The 23,034-nt window shown below is 44.1% G+C and overlaps 1 protein-coding gene across 1 annotated transcript in view; it reads right to left on the minus strand.

Moving 5' to 3' along the window:
• LOC111222694 (potassium voltage-gated channel subfamily H member 7-like) overlaps positions 1-23,034 on the minus strand; it is a 57,072-nt gene that overhangs the window by 21,893 nt on the left and 12,145 nt on the right. The window contains exons 3-7 of the mRNA XM_022746497.1: positions 11,514-11,669; positions 4,161-4,640; positions 3,550-3,570; positions 2,719-2,742; positions 911-1,125 (exon numbers count right to left, since the gene is read on the minus strand). Coding sequence (XP_022602218.1) covers positions 911-1,125; positions 2,719-2,742; positions 3,550-3,570; positions 4,161-4,640; positions 11,514-11,669 — 896 coding nt within the window. The remainder of the gene's footprint in view (positions 1-910; positions 1,126-2,718; positions 2,743-3,549; positions 3,571-4,160; positions 4,641-11,513; positions 11,670-23,034) is intronic.

The raw sequence follows: 23,034 nt of genomic DNA on the forward strand, positions 1-23,034 counted from the left end.
TCAGTGGTTTGGGGAGCGGCTTTGGCGCCACCTCGGGGGAATACATTAACTTACAGTCCCTCCGAGCCGTGGCAGGGAAGGTGAGGATGACCTCTAACCCTGTCAGTAACTCTAGAATCATGGCCTGAGCTCCGGACGCCGTCTGGCAGCAGTAAGAGGATCCCTGATTATCCGCCGCAAGAGACGGACACCTCCGCCGCTTTTACGTATCAGACCCCTTGAGTTTCAATTAATCATTCTGAGGCTTCACAGAGGGCAGCGTTTGTGTGTGTGTGTGTGTGTGTGTGTGTGTGTGTGTGTGTGTGATTTGTGCTGATAGTCACTGACATTACGGTGCACACTCTCTCTCCTCTCCGATCTGCAAAACCTCAGATGGTCAATAAAACGGTGGAATGAATAACTTTATAAATTTATGTGCCGCTGAAACAAAGTTTTTTCCTCCTGTTACTTTTCTTAATTGTTTTTCTATTTTTAGCTTCAGGAAACAGAAGAAAAGTCTCAATAATAACATGGAGGAAAAACTCAAATCCACCCAGCAGATGGTTGGATGACGGATTTCATGCAGCACTGATAATAATAATAATAACAACACATACGGGGTGTGAAGGATTTTCTGAACTGAAATTGATGAAGATTTGGACTCAGATAACAAACGTCTTTGCGGGTTTTTCCGTGTGGCCCCATCCATCAAACCAGTTTTAACCCCCACAGCAGAGTGACAGTGGATGCTATGACGCTATGTGAGACTAAGTGAGTATTTGGATTCATGTTGTACTTTCTAGATATGGAAATATCACATGTTAAGAGCTTTATAAAGCCTTGTATTTACATATTCATGTACAAATGTTAGTGCTGGAGGCTCCGTGTTTGTCCCGTGAGCTGCTGTTTACCTGGATTTTAAGGCTTTTACCTGCGTGACCTTGTCGGTGACGTTGTGTGTGCGGTCTTTGACTTTCGGGGCGATGATGGTTTTCTCGGAGGAGGGAGGCGAGGGGCATTTCTTCTCATTGTTGGCCTCGGAGAAGTTGAGCGTGATGAGGGGGATCTTGTTGATGGTGCTGTACCTGTTGAGGTTGGAGTCGGAGGTGGAGCCGAGCAGGCTGGACTTGATCTGGCTGAGCGGCCCTGAGGAGAGAGAAAGCGACGGGTGTCATCGTTAAAAAGCCGCCACATCTCGCGCTGCGGCCGGCCTACTGTTGATCTATAACAGGCTTTGTGATTCGTGGACATCAGAGAACAGGCTAGTGTTCATTTGATCGTTGTGACATGGCTCGTGAGGATGGAGTGGCCCTTACTGCTGGAGTGAGTTCAACCACAACACACACACACACACACACACACACACACACACACACAGATACTGAAATACAAACTCTGCACCCTCCGATTGACCCGTCTAGGATGAACAGGCCTTTTTACAGTTTCTCATTAAAAGATGATGAAGAACAGCGTCGGTGGAAGAAAGGAATGATTCGATGCACAATCAAAGAAGGTGTTGTCACCTCATCTATCTGTCTGATGGAGCCTGGACATAATGAGTGCCAGTGTTGTGCAAGTTCACACTTCAAGAGCTACAGCTCAGAGTTCACGTTCATTTCCTCCTACTCATCCATCCCAGCCTCAAATCACTGCAGCTTCTCCGGCTACATGAACTCTAAATTACTCTGATTACTTTAAACGATGAGAAAAACCAACGTGAGTCATTGTTTTATGTGTTTGTGCTGTCAGTTTGACTCAGGTGGAGTTAAGGTTTCCTTAAAACTTCTCCTTAAAATGTTCATTGAAGCCGTTAAAGACTTATATAAGGAGAAAACCTCAGTTAAAACGTTGCACAAAAGACCTTAGTGACCAAAGTAAGGACAAAAACTAAGACTACCTCTGACACTTTCCTAACTGCATCATGACCAAAGGTTTGGTGATGAATGAAGGAAATAAACCTTTTATACTTTCTGTGCAACACCGTTAAATAACTCCCTCAGGTAAGGAGAGATTAACCCTCAAGTGTCTTACGTAAGTAGAAAACTTAAGGTGTTTTGTGCAACCGGCTCCTGACTCCTTTGATCATCATTCACTCAGATATTTCTAAATTTAGTATATAATATAATAATTGGCATAAAAGGACGAGACACCACACCCGACACGTACTGGGTGTCGTAAACCTTCGCCTGCAGCCGTTAAACCAAAACAGTTCTTCTTCTTCTTCTCCTGGTCTTTTTGGTTAACTACTGACACGTTCACGTTCATCAGTTGCAAACGGAAACGTTCAGTTCAAGCGTTCATGCACAACACTGATGAGTGCGTCCCAGCGTTGATGAGATGTTCCCTCCTTACACTACGTGATGTTCCCTACAGCTTCACAGCATCATAACATCTGACCCTGCCTGTTGTGAACATTCAACACTGCAACAATACGTGACAGCACTACACACACCACACATGTGGCCCAATGAGGGTGATTAAAAGTGAAAAAGAGAAAGAATTGCTGATTCAGTCTTGTGAACCAGCGGAGGAAAGTTGCACTGTTATTTGTTTGTTTTCTTTTTCCTCCCTTTTGTTTTTTTTTTTTTACAAAGTGCAGCACAGTGATTGAGAGTCAAGGACGGAGAAACAGACAGCTGAGGATGAGAGATTGCATGCGCAGCTTCAATACATGCCACAGTAAGGAAACATCACTGCAGTGGTGGAGAAATAACTGAAAAGGAAAAGCTGAAGCCATACCCCCAGCCATCCAGGAGCGAGACACTGGCAAACCAGGAGAGAAAGGAAATAGGAGGTAAAGGGGAAAGTGGGATTATGGAGAGGTGGTTGGATTGAAGGGTCAGAAGTCATCGGTACAAACATTACTTAAAATATCACATTATGCATTTATTCAGGAAGTAGAGCTGTGGGAGTCGACCCCTTATCTGTGACGCTAATATTACAAAAACATCAACATTGGTCATTTATACCGAACGCATCAGGTGCAAATTAACAAGACCTCTAGAGAAGCAGTGACCGTATTTGGTCTCCATGCAGCATAAGCACTGCTACAGTTCCATTCATTTCATAAGGGGAAAATACGAGGGTGTGGAATTTAAATGGGAACACAGTCGGGTCTCTTTTCATTCACTAAGACACGGCAACAGGGAACCAGAGGTTGCACAGACGAAAACAGAGGTTGCAGGCGGTGGGAGGTATCATCTTGTGAAGCTTCATTGATTTTTCTTCAATGAACAAAAGCAGGAGAGGGATTTAATGTGTTGCTTCATGCAAGTGCGTGCAGAGGTCAGTGTTTTCTTTTTTTCCCCCACTGAGCCTTCCCCTGGGCGACTGGCGGGGGTTCAGCAGGCCACGTGCACTGGGACTTAGTCATTTAGTGCTGTGCCAGTGTTTTGAGGCTCCAGACCAAGAGCTTAACAAACACACTGTCAGTCATCCACCAAGGCATTTGCATTCAACATAAACCTCAGTGATGCAGAGAAACTCATGCAGCAAGCAAAGCTTTACGTCTTATCCAACGGACGTGCGTAAATGTACAAACTCAGGATGCGGCGGGCTGCCGTTCGTTACCTTTGATATTGCGCCCGTTGTCTGTGACGACGGCATCGCGGCGTCGCAGAGGAAAGAAAGAAGGGAGTAGAAATGAGGGAAGAATCTCTGATGTTCTATCATGACAAATGGGCGCTGGCATTAAACCGCCACTAGTGTCCCCATGAAAAATTCATTACAGTGAAGTAGATGTATTACTGTGTCAGCCACTGGGAGTCATCTGAAGGAGGGTTGTAGATAAGGGGGTGGTTGTAGACTGATTGGCCTGGAGGAAACCAGGCCAGTCTGGGCCACTTCTTCCTCCGACCGAAGCGGGGCCAAGAGGCTAATAAGTGATTTAGACTCGAGGGAAGATCAATAGCACCCAGTATAGATAGTGACTCACTATAATGCTGATTAAGGGCCTGGCACGCCACATCTCCCACCTCCTATTTCGGGACCACGGGGAGGTTGGTAATTAATATAGCCAAATTATATCATTGTGAGTAATGAATTTGTTTCATTGGTCCCCTCATGTAAAACACAACATTTGGGCATCAGCCACAAGAAAATAGTGTTTCAGCCCGAGCAGTGGCCCCTGCCATGTAGGGTCGACATCCTACATTAAGGGCAAACTAGCAGCAGACTCCTACCTTCACTGGCGTGTCTGTCTCTGAACGCCATCTTGGAGTTGGACCCACAGCCTTCCATGTCATGCACTGAGGAGGCTCTGCGAATACTGCACACACTCTCTCTGGAGGGGGTTGGAGTGAGGCCCGGGATTGACGGAGCGGCGACAAATGTGTCCTGCTGGCTCTGGTGTTGGGTCTGGGCAATGGCCTGGTCCTGGTATATCCTGTCCCAGGGCCCCTTGGGCGACGAGTGGTCCAAAGGCCCCGAAACGGGGGTGGAGCAGTGGCTGGGGCCGATGAGGGCGCGGGTGTCGTTAGCGTAGGAGGGACTGCAGCTCTCGCGGGTGGTGGGCAGCTGGTAGTCGTGCGTGGCCACCGAGCCGTCGCTGTGGCGAGGGGAGTCCACCATGACGGCGTCGGGGTCCTCCTGCGGCAGGGACTGCTTGCTGATGCCCAGGAGAGGTAAGGCCGGGAAACGGAAGCGAAAGAATCTCCCTTTCCCTGAAGTAGAGAGAGAAATGAGAACGAGATTAACGAGTGTCACACCGGATCTATTACTGTCACATTAATCCATAGCAACATCCCATCTGAACGCAGTTTATGGCGTCCAATAACACCGAGTGTGCAGCGCCCTTGGGCGCCACATAAACATAAGTTCTGAGGCAGTGGATGGTTAAGTTACTCAATTATCACGAAGTTATTTGCTCGCAGTGAGACCGAAAACAGCATAAAAACAGAGTGCAGTGTTTTTTAATGAGCCGCTGGGATCCCCCCCCCCCCCGACCTTGTGTTGCGTGTTCTCGGTGTGTTTGTACCACAACTCCTCGCTCGCAGTCCTCAACATCCTTGCTGATATCTCCTACTTCTTTGCCAATAGCGCTGAAAAGTCTGCCAATGCGGCTTTCTTAAAAGGACCCTGGCTGATCAAAACAAATGCCCCATTCCGCCTCAGGCGCGAGCTCAATCTTCAATTTCCCCTCAATTATTCACGAAGGAGGACATTTGCTGGAATATTATAATGGTAAAGTGCACAGAGGAGTCAGACCTGTGAAGGATTACGTGCAGGATTTTAATGAATGATCGACAGCTCCTGTGGAGATGAAGGAGAATGCAACTGAGACAAAGCGATATTTAGGATGCAGGAAAAGGAAACGCGAATGTAGTTACGTTTAATTAAAGTCTGTTCAGGTGAACGCTACGTTACATACGTTCCACAAATAAGCTGCGTCTAACAATATCTGCAAACATGTCATGAGAGAGACGGTCACGCTCACACGATTTCACATATGGACGGCAAACCGTGGTGTTGTGAATCATTTAGTCGTCTGAACATATGTCACACATATCACAGTGCTGTCTCCGTCCTCGAAAGCAAGTCTTCCTGCCACGAGGCGCACTGAAAAATCAAATGATCAAGCAAACCTCTGTCCATGTGTAGTGTGATTATAGATCAGCTCTAGCTTCTATATTAATACTGTGAAAGTATCAAAGCCTCAGTCCACAGAGAAATGCACACAGCCTGTATTCAGAAACTGAGCCTTAAAACCAGCCGTCAGGACTTCTGGAACTTTGTGATGTCACAACAAAGCAGTCGCCAAGCCCCGCCCACCTGGACCCACCATCCAAACCTTGCAGGATTTGGTTTCTATGAGTGTTTTTACCTGAAATCTGCTATATTTTTATTGGATCACTCAGAAAACAATCAGCCAATCAGAGGAGCCTCCTCTCTTTATCGCACCAATAAGACGTAACAAGTCGCACTTTGTATCAAATCAGACAAAAACTGAACATATGTCCTTTATTTGACAGTAAACAAACACAGTTAAAGTACACTTAATATATGCTGTAATTAGAAACGTAGACGTATCGTTGTGGCTTCTAATTACAGCCTAATTTAGGTGTATGGTGTCTAATTAGGGCACGACTGTTTACTGTCTAATTTAGAGCATATTTCTAGTTTGTGTCTAATTTGATACAAAGTGCAGACTGTTGAGTCTTGTTTAGGTACCATACAATAAAGTGCAACCTTCTCACTTCTCTTGTATTTCGCTTGGAAAAACTACAGCGGATTGTATTCGACCCCACGTTCAATTCTAATATCTGTAGCTAAGGACGCTTTCAGAGAGACAACAGGTGATGAAACAGAAAATAGAACTAATGTTTAAGGCTCAGCGGGAACAGCATCTTTATCTTCCTCACTGCCCCGTCCATTAGTCTGAGAGTGACACAGAGCAGAGAGAAAAGGAACTAATTTTAGACGAAATGCTGCACGTCTGTTTGGGTCAGCGGAGTGTGTGTGTGTGTGTGTGTGTTTACAGAAAGTCTCCAGCCAGATGCTGATCATGCCGGAAATGATAATTTGCATGTAATTGGTGAGTCAGTGCAGGATCTGAACCCGCTGCTGCAGTATGACTAAACAAGTCATTTATCCCATGAAATTAAGTCGTATCGGCGTTCACAGTTGGATCTGAGCTCGGTGCTGTAAGGCCGCCGATCAAAAGCAACACCTGACTCTTCATTCTTCATCCTGAGGCTGATCCTGAACCAGCAGACCCCCCTTTACATGCCTGACAGTCTGTTTAGTGTGCAGTCTCCCTCATGCACCAACACTGACATTTTTAACAAGTGCAGCTCCACACCATTTCACATTTCTGACAGTTCGATTTAACTGTTGAAATCACCAAATAATGTCTGGTATCTCATGAGCATCCACATGCTCTGGGCTCTGTGCCCGGACATAAAATCATATATATACATGAATATATATATATATATATATATATACACCGTATATAAACATATAAGCCATAAATCTTTTAATTAGCTCATAATTCAGTCACGATTTCACGGCGCTGAGAACATTGTACGCAGCTATATTTAGTTGTGATACTGAAAGGGCTGAACCTTTGAGTGCTGTTACTGGGTTGTGTGTGTGTGTGTGTGTGTGTGTGTGTGTGTGTGTGTGTGTGTGTGTGTGTGTGTGTGTGTGTGTGTGTTCCCTCACCCTCTCCAACCCTCTCAGTCTTTCCCTGCAAAAACTCACCAGCGGCTTTACACAACCAATGGACGCAGAGTGGCCCTTGTTGCTATGATACCAGATAGTAATATTTGCATTGAATATTAATTGGGCCCTCAGATCCCCGTGAAATGTCTTCCTGTAATGTGAGCATGATTCAGATGTCAGGGGAGAAGTGGAGGGAGAATAATAAACCTTCGTCCTTTAGTAAAAGTGGGACAAAAACAGCTTTGTGTCCTTTTGTTTGTCTCTTGTTCTTGTGGTTTCGCTGACGTTAAGTTAAAACAAAAAGCAATAGTGCAGTTATTGTGCTTACTAACTGATTTGCATGAAGTGCTTTTTTTTGTTTGTTTTTTTTACCTTAAGGAGTGTTTACCTGGGCTCCCAGTTCTCCTATTACTCACCAGCTCCAGAGAATAACATGCAATTAAAGATAAAACACACCTGTTCGCTCTGGTGTTTTTCCCCACTTCTTCTCTTCTAAATTTCTTGGGAAACAACATTTGAACCATCGCGGCGGTTGAAACGTTGTCATGCTTTTCACATAACTGCTGCATGAAACTGGTGCGGAGGAGAAACAAAAAGAGTCGCCAGGTAACTCTGTGACTGGACGATTTAAGTGTGCCGCCCTGAATAATCACTGCAGGGGAAATGAAAGCTTTCTTTTGGTTTGACAGTGAAATGCTTTTCAAGTCTACGGTTTCAGACACTAATGGTGCGACATGATCGGGGGGGGAATGGCTGCTGAGATGAGCTGACAACTCAGGTGCATTTAGTTTGTTTAGCTTTTAGATTGATATTAAATTCAAATGTCACAGAATCAGGCGTCTGAGTTTTTAGTAAAAGATGAACTGTGTTTGTTCCAGTTTACAGTTTATATTCTGATCAGACCGAAAAACATTTGAGCTGTTTCAATCAACGAGCTAATCTGAGCCGCTGTCTACCTTTAGCATCAGGCTCATTCTGCCCCTCACTTCCCTGCTGTTGCACAGGTTCGCTGCTGGATGCTGACTGAGTGTTCTACTTCTACCTCGCAACAATAATAATTAAGGACCCGACCGCATTAAAATAACAGATGTGCTAAATTTGGCTCAGCTTTTTCCAGGCTACTTGATCTGAATATTGAGGGTCCTCTTTCCTGAAACCGGCATGAAGCGATCCACAAGAGAGGACACGAACTAGGACTGAATGATTAATCGAAAAAAGTGCAATATCCAAATCATCATTGGACCATTAAATGACGCACTGTGGTGCTACAGAGACGCCACATTCTCCAGACGTGGAGGAACATGCTTGTTTGGTGCAAACCCCGACAAAAACATCATTATTTTCATGTTATTTTTCAGTGAAAATAAAATGCTTGTGATGATTTGAACTGTTGAAAGTTACAGTCAATGCCGGTTAATGAGAAGCTGCTAGCGTGACGCTTCGTGCATTGCTTTCAGCTAATAATAAAGACAAGGGATGACAGATTCAATAACTCATTAGCATCAGCTCTTAGTGAATCCGTGTATTTGCACATTTCACCGTCAGACCTCAGAGTCACTCACCTGTGTGCCCAAATAATTTTCTAATTTGCCACACTCATTACTTATTCATTATAACAAATTTTCACCGGCACATGCAGCCGAATGCTCATGGAGGAGAGCAGCGCTGCGACGCTCACTGACCGAGCTGGACACACACAGTACACAGAAGAAAGCATCAGGTTTATTTGAGCTGATACTGATTTACTAGAATATCCTCGGATCAGACCTCAGGGTCGGCTCAGAACATCCCTGATAATAAAATATATGAATCGCCAAACATATCCTGGTGTTCCTCTAGAAATCAGCGAAGCATTTCACACTTCCTCCTCGTACCCACTCGTCTGGGGGCCCCAGTTGAGAACCGTAAATTAAATTGCCTGCGAGAATGGTCCCGCTCAGCCACATCAAAGCAGAATGGAAGAATCCTGGCTGGTTTCAGAATGAATGGATCGTCACCGAGCGACAAAAGCAATCAATAAGCAGCGGCTAATGCATGGCTGCTCATCCCCCAGAAGGAGCCGGGATAATGCAACACATGGATCATCAAATCGCTCTATCCACAGTCAGCTGCCCCTGCTCACACTGTAGAGCTATTCCTCAGAATAGTAACACTAGGTTTCACCGAGTTAAATTTACATCTGTTGCACTTTCTTCTTCTCTGATGTTTTAATTATGCAGTTATTCATAATTTGTGACCTCTGTCCGTCTGCTAGTAAAAAAAAAAAAAAAAAAAGTGCAAGACTAGATCTCTGGAACTCTCTGATGGAGGGCTGCGAGGATTTGAAGCCAAGAAATACCGACTCTCTCCAGTGGTCCCTGATGTGGCAGAGGGAAAGAGACTCGACCTTCTAAATAAATCTGGACCTCACTGCCAGATAGGCGTGAATAGGATTTAAAGCTCCATATTTTCTTCTTCTGATCCATAAGAAGATTTATTTGTGGTTTTAAAGAACCAAAAACCATCTTAGTGTAGTTTTACATCTCCTCTCTCACCAGTGAGCCAATCAGAAGAGAGGAGGCTCTGAGCCTCTCTCCTGATTGGCTGACTGTTTTCTGAGTGATCCAATAAAAATATAGCACATTTCAGGTAAAACACGCAGAGAAACCAATCCAATCCTGCAAGGTTTGGATGGTGGGTCCAGGTGGGCGGGGCTTAGCGACTGCTTTGTTGTGACATCACATCGTTACAGGAAGTCCTAACAGCTGGTTTTAAGGCTCAGTTTCTGAATACAGGCTGTGTGCATTTCTCTGTGGACTGAGGCTTTGATACTTTCACAGTATTAATATAGAAGCTAGAGCTGATCTATAATCACACTACACATGGACACAGACCTTTACACTGGAGGAGCTTTAACTCATAGGACTGCTCCATCAGGGAATTACCCTCATGCTTCAGCTGAGCAATTAGTTCCTTTAGAAAAGTGGAAGAGGAGGGTTTTACCAGTGACATGTTGCACAAATACACGAATACACACACTCGCATATTGAAAAGCTTATCTGCTCATGCATGTTTTGCAAGTTGTCTGAGCGTACACACAATCCATAGTGCACACAAACACACTCACTTACACTCGACACACACAGCTCCCTACTCTTTTCACCACACACCCCGTGAGGCAACAGTGTGTTAAGGACCTCATCCAATTACAGTCATCTAGAGGTGACCCCTGGTCCTCCGTGCTCCTGCTTTATATGTCACACACAGCAAATGGAGAAAGAGAGAGACACTGAAGAGAGAGGAAGGATCAAGAGCATGTTCAAGAACACCACTGGGGAATGGCATTATACACTATTACACCGACAGCTCTGGGAAGCCGAGCGCTCCCCAGCACTGCTCCACTAGTTCATCAGGCCATCCTGGCAAGCTATGAGCTATAATTGGGCCAGACCTTTGAGATGATGACAGGCTAACACATCAGTGTCTGCTAAACGCTGGTGTCAACATGCCAAAGGAGCTGTCTGGGCAGAAACTTCCTGCAGCTGCACCCGTGATCACTGCTGCAAGTAGAAGTCAATGTGCAAGCTTTGCATCACCACAAGTTACATATCGGGTTTATGCTGCAACGGCAAGATGCTAAAGAAATTAATCAATAACAGCACATGGCAGGGAGTGAAAGATTAATATCAGGGATGTGTCAAAATTTCAAAAGTCCCATTTTTTAAACTTCTCCAGTTTTGATCCATAAGAATATACATAAGATATACATACTTAATACATAAATAAATGCAAAATAAATACATTCTAGTAATGAAAAATGCTATTTCCATATTTCTATATTTATTTATGCATTTATTTGATTATTTATTCATTTCTGCATTTATTCAATTATTTATTTATGCATTTCAAGATTTAATTATGTATCAATTTCTGTATTTCTACATTTCTGCATGTATTTATTTATCTCTGTGTCTGTATGTTAATCACGAGGGGGTACCGCCTCAGTCTAAAGCCGGACTGGTTATTGGTTATAGCGGTTGATCGACTGGACGGATCTACGACTGCTGCCTTGACGTGACTCGTACACAGACTCCAGGTAAACACTCAGGCAATGACTGCTTTGTTATGACATCACAACGTTACAGGAAGTCCTGACGGCTGGTTTTAAGGCTCAGTTTCTGAATACAGGCTGTGTGCATTTCTCTGTGGACTGAGGCTTTGATACTTTCACAGTATTAATATAGAAGCTAGAGCTGATCTATAATCACACTACACATGGACACAGACCTTTACACTGGAGGAGACCTTAAAGACACACTGATGATTGGGTATGAAAAAAAATGCTAAATAAAAACTTCATTCTCTCCATCCAGTGTTTGTCTTGTACTCACGCTGGTCAGCTTTGGAAGGTGAGGTGTGATTGAGTCTCTCCAGTGAGTCACTGCTGCCTTCGTCCAGGATGTAATCGAAGTTCAGGATGAACATCATGACCACGCCCTCCTCGTTCTTCACCGGGATGATGTGGGTGGCGCAGAGGAAGTTTGAACCTAACCAGGAGGAAATTTAAAAACAGTCAGAAACGAGTATTAAACTTTACCTTTTGTGTTTGATTGATTCGTTAAGTGACCCGCCGCTATCAGTTATAAAATCCTGAAATTACGAGCCCCATCAATCTTAAAGGAAAGTGTGCCTGATTTAAAATTCATAACTTTTCTGTGCAAAACAAAAATGAACAAACCTGATCAAAGGCTCAGCAGCTTTTCAGATACAGCACGGTCTGACCCCGGAGCTTTCCATTAACACTCTTTGAGATTCAAACGTCTTATTCCAGATAAAGCCGTGTGTGTGTGTGTGTGTGTGTGTGTGTGTGTGTGGAGAGAGGCCTAGCAGAGAAATGAGGGTGAAAAGGTCAAGAGGTCCACTGAGAGGAGAGCTTCTGGAGCTGAATGATTTCATCTATTCAGACATGCCCCTGCACCGAGGTAGCAAAATAAATCCGGCCCATACTTGGCCCACATGCTTGTTTCTCCTTCTGGCCCGGTATACGCCCGGTTCCATCACTCTGCCCAGATGTGAAAGTGTATGGGCCAGGCATATGTTGGGCCAGGAGTTTCAGGTACTGTCCTGCTAATCGCTACTTCACTTCATGCTAACATTAATGTAGCGTATCATCCTGTTTTAAAGACATCCAAATTCATTATCACGTATTCATTCATTCCCCTTAGAATACATCAACCACAAATGTTTCTCAATTTCCATCGTTCTCTGGCAGAAATAATTAATTGCCCTTAGTTTTTAAACCTCAATTATTAGAGTTGCTGTTGGCTCCGCAGTGGGAGGTAAATTTAATGCAACCCTTCTCATTGCTAATGCCTCATGTCTAAATGTTCCTCATTTATCAAACAAGCAGACAGGAGGTTAACAAAAGTAGAGGAGTTGCACTGTTTATAGCAGCTACAAATAAATGTTCCAACAGAGAAACAAAGCATAGTTGATAAGATGCTTAAAGTAGCCTGACTCTGGCTTTATTGATAAGTTGAGGATGAAGCAGTGATATCACGAGCATTAGCTAAATGGGAAGTGCAGAGGCTATGACCAGGATTACTCGTGTAGAAAATGAAATGTATATTAAGTTTTTAAATAATGAGCGCGGACAATCTCTGGAAGATGCTCTCCCTCACATTAGGCTCTAAGTCCTGCTGTCACCACCAGGCTATTTATAGCTCACCCAGCAGGCACCCGGCCTACGGCGCTTCTTTTCTGGGCGAACACAGAGACGCAGACACGCTGCTGCACAAACACACTCGCACTGAAATCCCGTCTCCGCTCGCATAATGTGCAAATACTGCACACGCACACGCACACACACACACGGAAATAAAATTATGGCAGGATTCAAGTCTTTGCTCTAAAATCCTATTGTGCAGCAAAATAACACCCAACTGCTTCCCCACACTGGGGTTTGATTTATGTATTGGGGGAGCACTGATTCCGCTGGGCTAAGCAGTATGCTGCCCCTAATAGTACATCAGTGTCACCATGAGTGGATGGAGCCATTAATTTCAGTCAGAGGGAGTTGGGGGGAAAGATGGGGGGGGGGTTGCAAGCTGTGTCACACCTCCTCTGCCTTTAGTGACAATATGCAAAACAAGTCCATACTCCAGGAGCGGCCTCGCTCTCATGGCTTTCAGGAATTGTGTAACCGTGCAGAAGCTCGGAGGTAATACAGAGTTTACAGGGCCTTGAATATCAGGAGGATTTAAAAAGAAAATATGTTTTACCTCTAACTTATGTTATTTTGAATTCTTGTATTTCACTATGAAAAACTTTGTAGGTAATAAAAAGCCCTCGACTTTATTTCAGTGTTGAACCCTTGTTATAAAAATACAAATGTGTCTGTCTCCATGGAAACAAGTGAGCGCCGCAGAGGATCTTCAGAGAGCTTTATCCTGCTGTCGGTTTATGGAAAAACTCAGCAACAAAGTGGACACATTTCCAAACTGTACATTTAAATTTCAAGTTAGTTAAAGAGACAGTTAGGGTTATTTGATGTGGGGTTGTGTGAGGTACTAAAAAAAAAAAAAATACCCACAGAATAAAAAACTAATATGAGTTGAAGTGTACGTCCACCGTGCTCCTGCTGCTTCTCTAAACTGGGAGCGGCTGATCTGAATCTACGGCAGGTAATGCAATAGAGAAGAACCAAATAACCCGAACTATCACTTTAACTTTTAACACTCGATACAGAATGAAACATGAAATTACAGCAAGTGAATCCACCTGAATTCATCGACATCAGAGGCTGTTTCCCCTGCAGCGATGCTCACAGGTACAGCACACACAGGAAAGCTGAACTCAGAATCATTGAATGTCTCCCCTGTGGTTCAGTCTCGATGTGTGTGAGGCAACACACACACACACACACACACATGCACACAATACAACACAAACTCCTTCACATCACCTCACACTGGTATGCAAATTCACATTTATCATTCATAGAAATTACATGAGCACAGACATAAAGTAGGTCCAATACACAACATACATTCACACACACACACGTTACAGAGTGCTTAGTGCATGCCTCAGGAGGGGACATACCCCAGCTTTGTGTGTGTGTGTGTGTGTGTGTGTGTGTGTGTGTGTGTGTGTACTAAAAATAAGCCACTTGGAATCCATAGGCATTTATAATTCATAGGCGCTAAGTATTATGTTCTAGAAAGCATAATGGTCGGACTTGTTTAGGCAGTATGAGAATGAGAGGAGGCTTGGTGGTTCTGTGTGTGTGTGTGTGTGTGTGTGTGTGTGTGTGTGTGTGTGTGTGTGTGTGTGTGTGTGTGTGTGTGTGTGTGTGTGAGTGAAAGTGCCCGGATGCATTCATTAGATTTTCTGATGATCTGTTCGTCATGAGGTTAATCAATAATTCCGTTTATGCATGTGATGCTTTTTTTTTCCACGTCACATTTTCTTACACTTTGTCAAAATCATCCACGCTAATAAAACTGTCAATCAATCTGTTAATGTGAATCACTTTCCATTTCCCTTCATCACTTACTTCTTCTCACTCGCTATTTCCCTCTGCTTCCGACTTTTCCTCCTCCATGTCCTTGTCTGTCTATCCCTCTCTTCCTCCTTTCACTCTTATCTTTCTCCCTCCCCCCCTTGGCTCTCCCTCTCAGCCTCGGCGCCCCCCCCCCTCCCTGAGAAATGACAGAGCAGCGCGGGTCCTCTGCAGGAAGGCCACCTGACGTGTTATAAGTGGACAGATCAAACACGTCCCCATCCCCGCTGCTGCTGATGCAAATTTCTACCTCTCTGTCTGCATATCCTGCCTCAGCGGAGGGTCAAAGACAAACACACACACACACACACACACACACACACTCACACACTCACACACACTCATGCAAACAGAAATAACATTTACATTTCTCAGTTGCACACTGGCATTGAGGAAAGACACACACACACTAATGAGGTTCACAGATCTCTGAAGCAACCAAAGACAGATTCTGGCTAACACACACACACACACACACACACACACACACACACGCTTACACACAGCCTGCCGGCAGCATTAATTAGCAGAATGTTCTCTGTCCAACTAAATCTAATAAGCAGGCAATGAAGCTGGTTTACATGTTGCAGTGTAATGAGGGAGCGCACCTTTGAAAGGCACTAGAACAACTTTAGTCAGAGCATCTCTGACCTGAATATTTATACGGAGCTGCAGAGCAAAACATAGTTAAGCATCCTAATGTGATACATCAGGTGCCAGCTCGTCTTCGTTAGAGATACGTTTAAGAAAACAAACGACCTCTTCTGTCTTTGAAAAGGAGTGTGGAAAAATAGCATGACTCAGCAAACCCCCCCCCCCGAATCAAATCTACAGTCATGGATGGTTGGACTAAAACAGAAGAAGCAAAAACAATCTGTTCTTTTCTGGTCTCCGATCCTCTGAGGGCGGCAGACGGAGGAAAGCGCTGACTTGCAGTTTGACAAGAGAGACGGAGAATGTGAAACTTTTGTCGAGGTGAAAGTGAGTTGATAAACACAGAGCTGCCAGTCATCCACATAAATAGCACAAACTCCTGTGGAAGCACATATATATATATATATATATATATATATGGGGCTTGATAAGCCTGGTAGCACATTGTTGCACTAGTCTGGTGTGTCAAAGTCAAGCCACAAGCCTTAAGCCTGAGAGGAAACGTGGGTCTTATCGATTTAAACATTTTCCACTCGGCTTCATTTCCTCACCGACGCGGTGCAGCCCACCTGGATTAACAGGACTACCTGGTAATCTGTTGCTACACAGATGGCTCGGCAGGATGACAGCACAGCATGGCACCCAGCACACACACACACACACACACACAGAATATGCCAAATCACAGCGTGCTGAGGGGTGCTTTAATGTTTTCAGACCGAAGCTGCGGTTGTTGCTCTTCTCTCTCTCTCTCTCTCTCTCTCTTCTCAACACTCTGGATTCAGTTTTAACTCCGCGTGTGAAGACCTGATCTCGATTTATCAAAGTCACCTCCACGCCAAGTTGTTTTTTTTTTTTTTGGACAAACTACTTGGATGACTCGTCCAACCGAACACATTAGTCGCGGAATAAACACAATCATCCGTGCAGGGGCAAATGTGGCGACTCACCCAAAACACAGGTTGATATTCTGCATATAAGAAACTCAGGTGACCGGAGGTTTGTTTTCTATTCGACCTTGAGGTTTGGACTGACAGCAGCACCACTGCTGGAGCCCAGGACAGAGGTCACATGAGGACAGACTTGCACTGCACTGATACACCACTGACCAACTGTTCCCACAGAGCTGTGTCTTCATTAAACAGAGCTATCCAATACACCACACACACACACACACACACACGAAAATACCCCCCTGTTCACCTCAGCTGACTGATCCTGCACCTCCTGCCACCTCCTCTTCATTTTCTTAAAGTTATATTAATTACACTCTACGGAGGTTATGTCAGTTCACTCTCATTTTAAGCTTGAGAGCTCACTACTCCTCTGTGGTTCGGGTGATGCACTCCCCTCACATTTTCTTTCTCACTTTCATTTCATTTCTGGTGAATTAATCATCACACAGCGATGGGGTTTGTTTTTGGTTTTTGAGGTAGAGGGAAAAAACTTAGCTGATGTTTAAAATTAAACCATCAGCACATTTTCTAATTTTCATAAATGTGTGGCTGTTAAAAGTCTCAAAGATTTGAAGTGTCTTTTAAGTCGCAACAAGCGTGTGTGTGTAAGGCCCTTTAACCTATAATAACATGGAAAACCAATGTAGTAATAAGTCAAAAGTACATTAGTATACAGCTGCGTGTACAAGACGACAATGTCAAACAAAAACTTCAAACTCATAGTAAATGATCCGGGTTCTTCCCTGGTCCACGTCCCATCCCTCCAACCAAGTTTGGCAGAAATCGGTTCAGTACTTTCTGTGTAATCCTGCTGACTTCAGGTAGTAAATCCAGGCCACATCACAGCGTTGGACAGAGAGGAGAGGACTTTGAACACTGTGGGAAACCTCCATTTCTTCATCACAGCAAAAACCCACATTTCCTTGTGCGTTGTTACAACCACATTTTGCAGAAACGGGGGAAACTTTAATCATTGAACAACAGGGACTGTTGACTGTGCGAGTGTGTGTTCATCGCAGCGCAGTGAGAGGAGTTTTAGTTTCAAGATGCTGGAAATTTCATTAGATTCTATTTCCACTATCAATTATTAAGACAATGGAGCTCGACGTGCGCTCGCTGACTGACGGTGGAAGGGAAGACCACACACGTACACATGAATCAGTCAGTGCCATTAAAACGTATCTGGTCGGACTGTCCTCCCTCTTCTCTCTATTGGTTCTTCATATTTGGAAAGATATCTGACGGGAGCCAATCAGCTGCAAGCGTCAATACTGCCCAACACACCTATTCACCTATGTACCAACATGAAGCATCAACACTGAAGAACCAGAGGCTGCAGTTCCTCTAACGACCACTAGAGTCTGGCTCCAACAGTGAGTCAGTCCCCATAGACTCCCATGTTAAAATGTCCAACTTTACAGCAGAAATAAACATGTTTACAGCCTGGTACAGAAAATAGTTTGTCTCTAGAGCTAATTTCCTCCTTCATGACACCTGTTTATATTTCATTAAGACTTAAAGTTCTGTATAATTGAGGGCGTGGCCTCTTTGAGTGACAGGTGGGTGAGCGTATGCTTGCCACAAACCGGCATGCACCGAAGTCTCAGCTCCTCCTCTTTGCCCATTTTTGGATAAGCTGTGAGTTATGGGCGGAGTCAGACACTGCCAAGATGGCGACGGCAGAGAAGCTCACTCTGAGCTTCGACGCTCATGCCAACTCTTTGGCCACAGAGAAGAGAAACAAAGACAATCAAGTTATCTGGTCCTTTATCTGAAATTAGTCCACAAAGGTGACCTAAGTCAGAGCCCTCCACACACACACACACACACACACACTGACACACACTCTGACCAGTTTAACATCTGCTGACTGGTTGTGTGTGACAGTGATTGTGGGTGAGTGGCATATGGGAATCCTGATAGCTCTCATTTGGAGAAACTGCTGCCAAGAGTATCGCAGTCAAAATCATTTTAAATTGCAGCCTGTGCCTAATAGACATGGGGTGTGTGTGTGTGTGTGTGTGTGTGTCATTAGGTGTGTGTGTGTGTGTGTAATGTGAGTGACGCTGATGTGAGCTGAGCCTCCTGCAGCAGGGAGCTGTTGGTTGGTGCTACACTGCTGGAGGGGGTTACGACGGTGACACTCTCCCTCTCTCCCTCCCTCTCTCCCCCTGTCAAAAGCTCAGCAGGGAGCTTCTCCAGCTTGGCAAAGCTAATTGTCATCAAATCAACTTCTCTGACGCTGCATATTTTGTGCGCCGGCTCGTCTCAGTCATCATCGTCTCCTCTTTGACTCTACATCCGGCCGACGTCAACTATGACGACGTGCAGCTACACAGAGCACACAGTCGGTCAGCTAGTGTTGAATGCTGAAAGCAAGAGAAGTAAAGAGACTTGTTTTCAGGGATATAAAATATAAAGTCACTCATTTACCTGACACGAGTTTATTAGGGTGAAGAAATAAAAACGTTGAACATGAGAAGTGACCTTCTCTCAGAGGGAGGAGGGCTTATGTTTTTGTCCACCATTCTAGGGAAATGTGATCCTTTCCCCTTCTCCCCCGGGAACATTCAGTTGTACTAAGAGCTGTTTAACTCTGATGCCGGCGCTCTAATCCAGGAGGGAGAGTGCTACCTTATCCCCGGGGGTTACAATATCATCAGTGGCGGCGCGGCGGCCTGGCAGTTCGACAGACCGTCCCGTCACCGAAAGGTCACATGTGAAGTCACTGCGAGGAAAGTTTGTCCGTCAACACCGAGTATCAACAAAACCCAGAAACATCTGGCTCACGGTTACTGTAAAAACTGAGCCTTGCAAAATAAAAGCCTGAATATATAACAGTTTGTTTCACAATAAAAGTAAAGATTTGTTTTACTGTAAGTGACTGAAAATCATTTTCAGCTACACACACCTCCTAAGCTCTAGAAGTTATCCCTCCCATGGCTTTAATAAATCCAGTCGTCAATATGTTGCCTCGGCTCAACAACCCAACAGGGTCTCGACCAATTATAACAAAACACAAATAGAGGCATCATTCATTTGACAGTCCTTCTATCTCAAATGTATTATAAAGGCCGATACATTGGTTTATATTTTTCAAGAGTTAATGATTTGTAGAAAATTGTTTATAGGTCAAAAATCCATATTATGCATCTCAACTCCCACGTGCTCCCGTGCAACTGGACCGGCTGAACCGATCGGACCTGTGGGTGTGATAGAGTGATATACTGCAGTCTTTTGAGGACATGGAGGAGGCCAATTCCGCCTGCACTAGAAAACCAGATAAACAAAATCAATGTGGAGAGGACACGGTGAGAAAGATCCAAAATAGAACAAACGATCGCATATTTTTAGGGAATCGCAAACCTCAAGGTCACTGCGTCCGTTTGAAAGACGCCGTCAGAGTGTGAGTTTCTAAATGATCAGATGACGAGATGATCGATATCTTTAGTAGGATTTCAACACTATTCTGAGATTAATCTAAAATTTGTTTTAATTATATAATATTTTTGAAAGAAATCTCCCAGTGTGGTGGATTTAAATCACTTTAATATCAATACATGAAATTAGGAGACGACTCAGATGTAAATAAATGCAAATAAAAACAGAGATGAATTCAAATATGTGTAGACCTCATACACCAGCAAATAAATGCAAATTAAAGCTTCGTCTGTGCTTCAAAGAAACAAAGAATGAGTCACAATGAAGAGCAGAATTTAGTCATCGTTAATGTTTGTCCTTTATTTATTTTAATTATGCTGATGTTGTTTTTTCATGTATTCATTTCACTCGTCATTGTGCTCCGTCTGCAGAAGTAAACCAGAACAGAGCAGCAGTGTTTGCTTTGTATATATCACTAGCAAGTTCTCTAATTAGTTTCAGGAAGCAGGACAAACTGTATGAAATGTGACCGTTCATTAGGATATTTATCTCGTTTTCCTCCGCATGCCTTTTATTTTCATACACAGAAACTCTCAGTGCGTCGTCCCCGTTCATATAAAAAGGTTCGATGCTGAAATCCCATTATTATATAAAGTAAATTGTCACGGCACTTTCGCATCATATTCGCGACGGTGAACGAGAATAATAATCTAAAAAGGTCACGGCGCATGTGTTTAAAGCGATTCACGGAATACAACCGGACAACTGCAGGAACGACAGGAATAATCTGGCGGGACTCAAACAGCAAGCTGTGAATAACGACTCAAACGCGCTGTTTGTCATTATCAGTGTGGGGGGGGGGGAGAAAAAATTAAGACTTGACAGATGGTGCAGCAAACAAGACGCCACCAAGTGAAGTGACTTGGATGTGTCAGAAAATAAATAAAAATAAATAAAAAACAGATGCCAACTTGTTAAGTTTTTTTTTCCTTCACACAGATTTTAAATTAAGGGAAGAAAACCCAGCAAACCTCGGTCGGACACGTGACACTGTGACTTCGCTCAAACTGCGACATTCACCGACCAGTGAAATCATGAAAATACAGTGTAATTGCTATTTTACTCATGTGTGTAAGCACATTTAAATGTCAATTTCTCCTTCTGAGACTATTAGGTTTAGTCTGGATTTGTCATTTCCACGATGATCTTCCTCGACTTCACTTCAACTATTTGATTTTTCTTTGGATTTTTGCTTTTTTTTGGACAAAACATTTAATTTTATCAATAACTGGCTGTGAGTGAAATGACTTCCACTTACATAAAATAAATGTCAGTGTTTTATCTGATCCATAAGAAGATTTACTTATGGCTCTGAGCCTCTCTTCTGATTGGCTGACTGTGTTCTGAGTGATCCAATAAAAATATAGCAGAAACCGAATCCTGCAAGGTTTGGATGGTGGGTCCAGGTGGGCGGTATCACAGTATTAATATAGAACCTAGACCTGCTTTATAATCACACTACACATGGACCAGCCTAAGAGAACAGAAACAGAGCAGAAACACTGAAATGCTTTTATATTTATCCTTATAAAATACTGTTGCCAGTATTGACTTGATGTGTTTCTGTCAAACATCTCGGAGGGACAGTCATACGTCGCTGCTTCGAAAAGACACCTCGGTTAGACACAAGAGATTGTCACTGAGGCTGTAAATACCCAGACGCCCATAACATGAATATTTTTACAATGAAATACAATAACGGTGTCAGTATTTTTGCAAAGACTAGATCCAAACAGACTGAAGCTGACAGGAGGGCATGACATACATACAAGCAAAGGCAATTACAGTAACACCAGGATGAAGTGTAAGTGCTCCTGCAGAGGCTGAAATTTGATGAAAGAACACTGTAAGAGCTTGACAGGCTCAGGTTCCTGTCAAGCTTGTCTGATCGCCGCACTGCAAACCTAAATTACTTTTGTCAAATTGTCAAGGAACCAGCAATCTGTGCTGAACATCCGTCCGCAGACAGAACGAGAGGAATGGGGGGGCGGGGGGGGAAATACAACAATAACAGCCCTGGTGTGTCTCAGCTGGACAGAGCGCACTAGGCTGGAGTTGGACCACCCTGATCCGACGCCTCGATAACGCGTGGATGTCAGGTTTGGTTGAGAGTCCGACTCGCTGTGATGAAACAGGCCAGTGGCCGTAGGCTGTGCGCTCTGATTCCGAGGGCTCGCTGATTCAATCTCCATCAAAGCGACTGCAGGCGCCGCAGAGTGCCCATCCCAGACTGGCATTTAGGGGTGGGGCTTCTAAAGACGAGCTCTCGCCTAATTCATTCCTAATTACTGAGTCATCTGGATCAAACAGTTAAAAAAACATTCACTGGGCATGAAGTTACTCTCCTGACATTTATATATAAAAGACCTTGCTGAGCGTCAAATCAGCCCTGACAAATCTAATAAACATCTCGGAGAGAAGATGCAGATAAAAAAAATAAAACTTACTAACATTTCAATTCCACAAACATATCTAGAAAATAGACCAAAAGTCAAACAACGCTGACACGAATGAAAACAATCAGGCCAGTGCGTGATCTGATGAATGAAAGAGGCTGATAGGAGGAAAGAAAAATGAATGGCTGTTCATTCACAGATGTGTTCTCCGCATATCCAATCTATGAATGGGAGAAAAGAAGGGATCATGGGCTGAAATCACATACTGACAAATATGAGTGGTTGACCGGGGTTCGGGGGGGGGGGGGGGTTGAGTCAACATGTTTTATGAATAAACCTTTTAACCACACTCACGTGAGACTCTAGGAATAATCTTCCTTGTTCACATAAAGCTCGTCGCTCATATCTCAGATGAGCGGCGCCTCACATGCGTGCAGCTGTAGTAGGTGGGTGGGGGTTGTTGAGCCCCACAATAAAGGCAAGAATGAGGAGAGACGGGGGGGCGGGGGGGCGGCGGCTGCAGAGTGAGGTGTTGGAGCCGGAGCAGGTTGTGGGGGGAGGGGGCTGTCAGACTGTTTACTGTCTGTTTGTGGTAATACCATCACATAATGGCAGCGTGTGTGGGCTTAATCCATAGATCCAACATCACAATGACCTACTTTTATTCACTGGCACGGTGCCTGCAAGCTTTGAGTGAAGTATTTTCATTAGTGCAAGGGGAGGTTAAACTGGAGTGAATGTGATTGATATTAGCAATCATTAAAATACTGTATATCAGACTGTAACACGGCTAACTGCTGATATAATGTCGACGACGTGCGATCAACATTTTAATCTTCTGTGCCCATTTTTATGTGTTTGAAAGCTGCAGGTAAAATCCTGATGAATCACCGTCCCTGCC

Source organism: Seriola dumerili, unplaced genomic scaffold (genome assembly GCF_002260705.1).
Source record: "Seriola dumerili isolate Sdu_G_001 unplaced genomic scaffold, Sdu_1.0 BDQW01000105.1, whole genome shotgun sequence".
NCBI classification, from domain to species: Eukaryota; Metazoa; Chordata; class Actinopteri; order Carangiformes; family Carangidae; genus Seriola; species Seriola dumerili.